Source organism: Liolophura sinensis, chromosome 6 (genome assembly GCF_032854445.1).
Source record: "Liolophura sinensis isolate JHLJ2023 chromosome 6, CUHK_Ljap_v2, whole genome shotgun sequence".
Classification (NCBI taxonomy): domain Eukaryota; kingdom Metazoa; phylum Mollusca; class Polyplacophora; order Chitonida; family Chitonidae; genus Liolophura; species Liolophura sinensis.
The window spans coordinates 9,997,035-10,006,978 of NC_088300.1; the positions used below are offsets into that span (position 1 = coordinate 9,997,035).

The window sequence follows — 9,944 nt, forward strand, 5'->3', positions numbered from 1 at the left end:
TCGGTGTTAAAATAGGTAACAAGGATTGTTTATTATTGCATAGAAAAGTACATACATATATTATGCAGAAAATACGACTTTAATGCACTGGCAAGACCAACCACTTCAACACAACACCTGGAATAATCCTGTTTGACCTAAAAACGTGTTAAAGTTTATCTGGTTTTGACCAGAGATAACCTAGATGATCCGGATAGCTACAGTAAACCACTTAATAACATGACTCCACCTGGCAGCATTGCATGCATTAGTGTGGAGAGGAACTGTCTAAGGTCATACGGGTAGAAAACACAATGCTTAGCAGTATGGGAAAATACAGGCCCATATCACCAATTGCAATTCCTACCAAAGAGGTGCAGAAAATATTGACATATCTGTAGGCCTACTACCGGTAGATATGATTTAGTAACATCCAATTATGTAAGACTTTGTACTTTTTTTTTGAAAAGCCAGTTCACAAGTAAAACCTAAACTAGCCTAAATAACCCACAAAAGTGTATTTTTCGAGGTAAAATTAATGTCACAAAATAATGTTTTTTGACGTGAAACTTACAACTTTCTAGTAGAATATCATTCTATGTTCCAAGCAAACCTTAAAAACACCTTTCTAAAATCAACAGAACCCTCAGAATCAGGAAAAATGAGTAAGTTAGTTATGGACAAAATTTATGGTCATTTAGGGTACTCTCCGATCAGTGGCCTTTGTAGTTTTGTCACTGTCCAACCTGAGAGGGCATCATACAATAGCATGTAGGCCTGTAGACACTGTAAATACTGGAGATTTGAACTTGATAAGCGATGACATTTTGTTGGTATTGCACCATTTGTACCACATTTCATTTTACAAAGTTTTGGAGGGTAAAATAACTTTACTGGAGAATGATCTTCACAGGTTCCTCACTGCATCTTGCTACTTGCATGTATATGTAGGAACCTGCAGTTCCCCAAACATTGATCTTATAAATAAATGCATTGAAAGCTGTGTCCAAAATAATGTTGACTTTTAGATCAATTGCACATATGGTACTTTTGTTGATGGGTGTAAGTGTCAAATAAAAGGACTTGTTCTTTACATGTACGATACCAGTACTGACAGTAAATGGTTCATATCTTGATGAATTAATCATCTGAACCGATAGCATTGAACTACAATCAACAATTTCCCCACAATACCAGGGATGATTACAGAATGGAGTATCAGGTCTGTTGTCTTAGGGCTACAGGATTACCTGTCAGATGCTACATCAATTCTGCTTCCACTTAATTCGGTTAAATGGCACCGACGCAAAACCGTCTTACATACTTATTACACGTTCATCACACAAAACCTAACAGGTAATGTACACAGTAAATACTGAAGATCAAACCCTCCACCAGGAGTATTAGGTGAGTTATACTGGATTTTGTTGTCATTTTATTTAAAAATGAATGAAGACAAAGCAAATCTTATGTTCCGCAGTAAAACTTCCTCAAAATTATTTGTATAAAGATTCATATAGAACTTGGTCTTCCAAACACTTATCAAAGGTATACACGTGCAATAGCTATTTAAAATATCCTTTAATCTTTAACTGTCGAAACAAAAATACTTCAATATTTATACTCCTGATAACGGCTCAAAAATGAGCTCAATCCTGATGATTTACTGAGACAAGTTGTAGATTTGCACACTCCTAACAAAACTATCAGGTTTCACAGCTATTAAAAGAATGTGGATTGAATTCTCAACAATGGATTCTGTTATTTTCACATACAGCACAAAATGTAACTCGTTAACTTCTTCTTGTGCTTAGATATGAACCTAAATGAGACCAGAGTTTGTGGCAGTTCCACAGTTAAACATAACCTATGTCCAGACAAATGCTTTATGTAGAAAGTATTAATAAGAGTTACACAGTTACATTATACACACAAGTTCCTAAAGCTACTGCGGAGTTTTACTAAAGTCGTGGCACTTTTTATATACAATGGTTTCTACATGCTAATCTGGTCCAATCATAAACTCCTACCCACTTACTGACCTATAAAATCAGTAAACCAGTAGCAAAGGTGCATTTGAAGGTGTGTACTAGTTGCTATAAAGACTACCCTGATTCCTCGACCTTTTTCCATACAGAAGAGCAACTTTCAGCGCAATTCATACACATTTTTAATTTGATTTCAGAGCTTCACAAAAAGTATAATTTTATGAGTCCACACAGAATAATGCCTTCAGAATATGCTTGAATAAACATCTTGCTAACATACGAAGGGTTTGAAGAATTACAGTAGTTCTCATAAACTCTGACAATGACTGTGAGCACTGTAGTAAACCTAAAAAAAAAGTATAAAAAAATAAAAAATAATAATCCATTATATGGATAAAATGCATTCAAACAACTGCTGATGTTAACTGACAAAATTCTGACAAAGGTCAAGGTAGAACAGCCAGTCTTACAATAAACTATCTTACTGAACTTTACACCCACTCCTGATCATCTGCTGTTGGGTGTTTACAGTTATCGTCCACTTCTGACTTTCATGAGGATCGAAGACACCATCTTCATACAGTTTTCAGATCTAATACTGCATGCTGTGAAAATACACACTTGTCCAAAACAACAGTACAGATCACAATAAAGACCACTTACGATCTTTTAATCTTTATAAACAATACGATTCAAAAACCGTCCTTATCAACTAAATTAAACAGAGTTATTTTTTCTCCAAACAATCCCAATAAGTACTCAATTAACCACGACAAAATCTCTAAGTTTTGATTCATGCCATTCTTCATTATCCGATTCTTCTCACATAAATAACATCCATTCACACACGCACATCCCTCACTTACCCTCAGCTCAGGTTCAATACAGAGACAAATATGAGTAAAACATTAGCAAAACAAGACTACATACATGTATAGAGTTACAAACAACTCACAAAACAGTCCACTGGTTGCTTATTCATAAGCTGTAGATGCATTAGATCTGTAGAACTCAAAAAGAAGATTCATCTAGTAACTTTGAAAGCTAATTGTCAGCATTTAAACATGTGCAGAAATGTACCTGGAAAATGTGAGGTGTTAGTTGACATAGTAACGGTACATGTGGCAATGACATAAGAATATGGATACCGTATGATGAATACAAAGAATGAACCAGCAAGAGCTAAAATGAAATCTCTGTACTTTTCTCTTGTATAATATTTCAACCCTTGCTGTTTTCTCTCATACTTTGTGGATTCAGCATTACTTGATCTCCATATTCATTTTTCTCAATTTTAACACAAGCTCACATTGGAACAGCCACATTCAGTTTGTGTCAGTTATAGATCAGGTCTGAATCAGCTACCATCAATTACAGATCAGGTCTAGATCAGCCTTTGAAAGTTACAGATCAGCTCTGGATCAGCTCCCATCAGTTACAGATCAGGATCTGGTGTGTATGGACCCTCAGTGATGTAGCTCTCCAAGTTTTATGTTCTGTATACACAGCAGACAGGCAAGTCCTGTGTGATCTGGCTCCAAGTTACAACTTTTGATGATACTGTCTTCAATCACCAGAGAGTACCTGTCAAAAAATAACCAATAATTCATTGTTTGTTTATTTACTTAGTTATGCATACGCCCATCTAATCATTTTCATCATCAAAATTGTTCGCATTTCCTTGAAAATAACTGCTCTTCACTTACCAAAATCTCAGCCATTTGACTACGGCATTTCAGCTTGTTTAACATTTTTTCAAGTGTCACATTTTGCCTGATTGTGATGGATTCATCCACCTAAGGTCCACACACCAGGAGTTTTTTTATGAAGTCTGATCAGAAAAACTTAACTGTTGACACCAAAGTATCATTTGAAGACCTTAATGTGCTTCTCCAAATGCATTTTTATGGATCAAAACTTCAGTGAAGTACAGCACAAGCCTGTATTAATTAGTTAGCACTGCCATTTATACATTTTTTAATTTTAAGGAAAATATAAAGATTACATGTAAGTTGATGGTGGACTGTGGTATTCATCAAAAAGTAAAGCTGTCTATCTTTTTTACCCTGAGTAATTTTTATTAACACAGTTCCAGTTCTGAAAAAATTATGGTCATTATGGGTCATTATGGCACAAATTTCTGACTCTCATTTTGTTTATTATCCATTTTGATTCAGGAAAATTTTTGCACCTAAGACTCACCTTTTAGATCTCACATTTCCCATCAGTTTTGTGCAGTCGAGTTCCATATTCATGGCCTTTGTGAACTCTGCTCTTGGGTCTGCTAACATCTTTATCTGAGTGACAGTAGAACATATATACATGTACAAGCACAATATCAACCAAATGAAATATATGAATGTCAAAAAAATTTACTACCACAAGAAAAAGAAACAAAAGGGATGTTTGCTGGCGTATTGTGTCAATAATACGATAGCTGGACAGTCTAAATGTCATGTCTCCATTTATTTATTTATTTATTTGACTGGTGTTTTACGCCGTTCTCAAGAATATTTCACTTATACGACGGCGGCCAGCATTATGGTGGGAGGAAACCGGGCAGAGCCCGGGGGAAACCCATGACCATCCGCCAGACCTTCCCACTTACGGCCGGAGGTCATGTCTCGAGGATCTACCTGTAGCATCACATAAACTGACCAGATGCTTCCTCATTTCAACACCATGTCCATGACTACAACACTGACATTTATCTATTCTATCAGGGATGTTGTTTCAGGCTTTTTTTCTTTTCTTCGAACAAATTTGTTACTTTCTTTTTGTAGGTTTTCTTTACCATTATTGTTGGAAGAGTTCTGCTCTCCTCGCAGATTCAAACAAAACCTAATAAGCTGTGATAGAACAACGCCTTCGCTGAAATCAAACTGAATGGTATCACATGGCCCAACCCCCTTTGGTTGGTGTTTTTTCAACTTTCATATGCGACAGCTATTATATTATATAGTATAATATTTTAAGTTTCTGGCTGGTACCTCAGGCTTTATAAGTTTGTATTTATGATATTAAACCTTTTTACATATATATTTTTTTTATATATCATATATATTTATATATATTTATTTATCTTTCAGTCTATCATTTGGGTGCCCAAACCCATTATATCGAGTTCAAAGCTGACCTAGATCATTCCACGACCCAATAAATTCACCCAGAAAAATAACGTTCAGTATGTCATGCTTCTTGGTGGATGGCCACAAAAACATGTGCTGTATTCTATGGTGCACAGCTGGTGATTCAAAGATTATGTTGTACAGATTCATTGAGCTAACCAATAAGAATATGAAGTCTGAATGTTATAAAGCAGCCTGTGAGTGTGACTTACTTTCCCATCTGGGTTGACCATTTTACCCCAAGCATCCATCACAAATGGGTCATTTACAGCGACGCAGGAGATCAAGTCATAGCCTTCGTCCTGAAACAAAGACCAAACAGAAGTCAGGGCGAGGAGAAATTAACAGTACAGAGTACAACTTACAATTCTACAGGTTATTAAATATCCCATCAACAAGTTAAATGAAGCAAGTACACACTATTTACAAGAGCTTACCTTAAAGTGTTCATAGTTTGAGAGATAATCAGGAATATGGGCCTGAAAATAAAGAGCAACCATGTTTTAATTTCATTTGTTTTGAAATAATGACAACCAGTCAGAAAAAAACACCAATTCATTTATGTACATGATTATTGCTCAACACCATACTTAAAAAATTGTTCACCTATATAACAGCGACAAGTTTTATCGTCGGAGGACATGCCCCAAGTAAACCACTGATCTTTGGCAAGTTACATTAACAGGATTGGACAGAGAAAAATCATATGGCTCAATGTCTAGTAAGGGAGCATAGCCAACTGCCGTTCCTGAACCAATCGTTCACAATCTGAGAATTTCGCATCTCATCAATTTTGAAACAGATCGAGAGGCCCTAATCACATCACGATCTGTTCGCGATTGGTGTTATCTGGAGTCTGACTGAGCCCGTAAGATCTCAGGGCAAGCGCCAGATTGCTGTCGTCCGGAGCAAAGAAAGAAGAAAGTAGTTCCACATGGCGCCCCAGAGAGATGACGAAAGCGAATCTAAACAGTAATGGCGAGATACACATATCAGTGATCGTGCTCCATTCATCGTTTCGGTTACTAAAACTAATAAAAGCTGTTTGTGACAATTATACAACACGCTTTTCTTTTATATTTCAGGTTGGTACCCGTAGACCAAACAAAGACAAACATGTAGGATACTATAAATTCCGAGTCAAGTTAGATGTAGGCCTACATACCAGAGCACATCTGCCAGTATACATTTAAATAATCTTCTTGCTGAAAGGACAGTCACATAAAGTAATCTCTGCATAAAAACCTAAACATGTGTTTCGGAACAGTGTATGGATCTTTCACTTTTCAGGAGGTCTATGTCAGATATACAACATATATTGTCCCTAATGCTGGATAGTGATCAACAAAGGGAGATTATACGCACAGATAACTGGACAATTTTTCCTGATAGCTTTGCCTTTCATTACCTAATGTTCCCTGAGTTTCATCATTATCTTATTTCACTTTGTATACTGGAAGTCGTGCAAGAGTAACATATACTTGCACATTACAACGGCAATCAGAGGATGAGAACAGTTGAGTAATCCATTCAGAGTTCAGGAAGTCACTTTGAGCCTTGAATGATATGGCTCAGTGTTTAAAATTAATATAATATAAAGTATTACGCGTAATGTCCAATTTAATTGCTCTTTATAACATCTTTCAGATGTGCCTCTACTAGTATGAGAATGAGATCATTTCTGTAACTTGCTGATAATCAGATCACAGGTGTGTCAGAACTTAATTTCCAGGTGTTAATCCGCTCTATGAGCACTTGTCACTGATATTGTATATATTTTACTCCATGTCAGTATATACTTTCCAAGATAACTACAACTCTGAACCTGAATATTCAATGTTTTCAGTGTTATTTTCATTCTATTACAGGGAATTCATGTATACGACATGGCAATCCCAGTTACAACTAACACAAAAAATAAAGTTTTCTTTATGAAAATATACTTTTTCACAAAATACTCATAATTTATAATTTGATCACCACTGCTGGTGTTATGTTAATTTACATGTAATCATTAAACTACTAACATATACAAGTACATGTTGTAAAACCAAGATAAATATTAACCATATGGCCACTTAGGAACTGGAAGTCCACTATATGGTAAATGCATGACCCAGATTTATTTTATTTTATCATAAAGAATATAGCATAAAGTCCCTCAGACAGGGAATTTGCCATATCATCATCATCCACCATATTTCTGGTCAACTGTAAGATCTGTGAATATACAGCCAAGCATACAGAAAGATCACGTGTATTTACAATAACAAGATGTAATTGTCTTATTGTACATAAATCGCGACAAAGCCTGGTCCACTATAATAGGCGGTAGGACAATTATCGGCAGTGTGCTTCTCGGCATTCTGTAGGTCACGAATTTTAGGACTGGAATGTATGCATCCAAACAGGCCTTGCCAAACAGAGTAAAGCAGAATGGTGCTGCACAGATACCACACCTTTTCTAACTGCTGGAAACTGAAAGGTCATCAACAGGGGAAGAAAATCCTGATAAAAGGAGATTAATAAAGGTGATAGAGCAATTCTCTGAAACGTGAATATGTAACTTCAGAAAACTGCTCATGAAGTGCGACTCCCAGCTGAGCTGACACTGAGTAATTCAGGATATCACTCAGTACAGACTTGATTTTGAATGGTCACCCAACTTTTTTCATGGAATCAACCATGGCTGACCAACATATGCTTTCACATTTACTTACGTGCCCTCACAATAAACTACCGGTAGGTCTTCATTCTGGGAACATTTTCAGTAATTTTAGTTAGTTTAGCACATTTACAGTTACAGCTGCACAATTTATTCCAGGAACAGTTTGCCAATTTTCACTGATCGTGCACAAACCGGCATGTCAGACAGGATGTTTTATTCATCTCCGACTTCTTCGGGTCACAGAGCTATTGCTGTATCACTTGATCTCTGTCAAGAAAGGTACACGATTTTTATTCTGTTTACTCTGATCGTGGAGGTAGAAAAGTCAATGTACGGATCAAAAAGTTACTGTGACGTGGTCATACTTTGGGATTATAATTCCATACATGCATGCAGACCTACTGATATCGGAGTTGTGCGGTGTTCAGAGAGGTCACTGTATCACTCTGTGACAGGACAGTGCTCAAGTCTTGTTTGAAAGATGATTTCATCTTATCATGACTAATCGCAAACTTGTCATCAAAATTAAAATCGATAAACTTAACTGGAAACAGTACGAAAGTTGCAGTTGCAATCAAGAATCAATCATTTGCAATCTTGAACTTTCTCATTCACAAAGTTCATGATTTTTGGCTACGTTCCCTAAAGTACTTCCCGACTAAAAGTCAAAACAATGTATGTCATGTTTTCTACCTGTCACATGCATTATTGTATGTACAAACTTGTATGCAAGCCTGGATGTAAATTTTAAGTCAGTTAATAACTCTGAGCATGGACTGAAGAATATTTAATCACTAGAAGAATAAAATATATACATGTTACAATGATGTACAATGATACCTGAGAACAGCCAGGTGTAAAGGCTCCTAACACCGAAAACAACACCCCTCTCTTTCCCTTGTACAGCTCCCTCACATTAACAGGACTGGAGGGAGATCCATCATAAAGTTCAATGTCTGGTAAAGTATTTCCTGGCTGAAAGTCAAAACAATGTATTCAGCTCACAATAATGTAGTCACTGTTTGTGTCTGTTGTTTTTCATTTTCCTTTTTTTTCTGTCATCAGGTTCTGTTCATGACATTGCCACTGTTAAACAGAGTTAAATGTGGACTTTGATTCCATAAACCTCGACAGAACACTGAAATGCTCTTCCCAGAAAAACATGAACTGTTACAAGTGATATTTCTAGGGTACGTCTAAGAAATACCTAACGTATGACTGACATGTAAATGATTAGTCCAAGATTGCTCTAATGTTAGGTTTGGCCAAAGTTTTGTTCAGCCAAGGATGGCCCCAAACCAACATCAGAGCGCACTCCATTAAAAACAAAATAAACCATCAAATACATTTGCAAGACCGGGAATTTGCAAACTCTTATGTTCCTTATCTTTTCGTCCGTCAATTCATCACAAGTACAGCGCTGATCGTTTTTTTCCTAGTTTTTAAATGGAGCACGCTCTGACGTTGGTTTGGGACATCCTTGGCCCAACAATATTTTGCCAAATCAAACTTCAGAGCAATCTCAGATTAAAGAATGTTCAACAATTTTCCATGGCATTTCAGTCTTCGCAACAATAAAGTGGTACTGTTTTGAAAACAGTGTAAACTCAAATAAAGTAATGATCAGTAAAATTTTGAAAGAACATTATTTATGCTCTATCCCATAAAGAGTTTGTTGTATCTAGTAGTAGGGACAGTGTCCTAAAATCCGGACAAACTGAAACAAACTGAAGCAGTGAACGAGTCAGCTGTCGAAAATTGTTGTTGTTGTCATTTGTATGTCGTCGATTGTGTAACCCCCGGCGTAAATGGTTCAGCTATGCTTTCAGTATTAAGACATACGAGAGAGATGAGACGCTCCTTAACATTGTAATTACCTTCATTGCCCGCTTCCAGTACATATAAAGCGGGGGAATCAGTCGATTGACTGAAGTCTTTTGCGCGACTTGTATACAGGCAGCCATTTTCCCGTTACTCTCTAATGACGTCACTGCTCAGAAAACTCCTAAGAGGGGAATCCTCAACATTTCAGTAATTCTAAGAATTCTGACCGTTGCGTTAGAAATGAATGTAATGAATGTCATTGGCAATCTATTTGTGTACGAATGTATTTATTGGAGTTGAATGATGTGGGTGAATAATTTACGTATATGAGGTCTTTCAGGTTTATCGGAAGAGCTG

General features: G+C 36.5%; 1 protein-coding gene across 1 annotated transcript; it reads right to left on the bottom strand.

Annotated features, from left to right (window-relative positions):
* Positions 1-6: 6 nt before the first annotated feature.
* LOC135466363 (peroxiredoxin-5, mitochondrial-like) lies at positions 7-9,738 on the bottom strand. The gene is made up of 6 exons (XM_064743798.1): positions 9,641-9,738; positions 8,604-8,738; positions 5,533-5,574; positions 5,308-5,397; positions 4,170-4,264; positions 7-3,551 (listed from the first exon to the last, which is right to left on the bottom strand). Exons 1-6 carry the CDS (start codon positions 9,725-9,727, stop codon positions 3,434-3,436), a joined length of 567 nt encoding a protein of 188 aa, XP_064599868.1. The 5' UTR covers positions 9,728-9,738; the 3' UTR covers positions 7-3,433.
* Between the last annotated feature and the right edge of the window lie 206 nt (positions 9,739-9,944).

Excerpts from the sequence above, each read along its gene's own strand:
- LOC135466363 (XM_064743798.1), bottom strand. The coding sequence starts at position 9,727 with ATGGCTGCCTGTATACAAGTCGCGCAAAAGACTTCAGTCAATCGACTG. Across the intron at positions 8,739-9,640 it reads ACTGGAAGCGGGCAATGAAG|CCAGGAAATACTTTACCAGA; the intron begins GTAATTACAATG and ends TTTGACTTTCAG. Across the intron at positions 5,398-5,532 it reads CAAACTATGAACACTTTAAG|GACGAAGGCTATGACTTGAT; the intron begins GTAAGCTCTTGT and ends TCTTTGTTTCAG.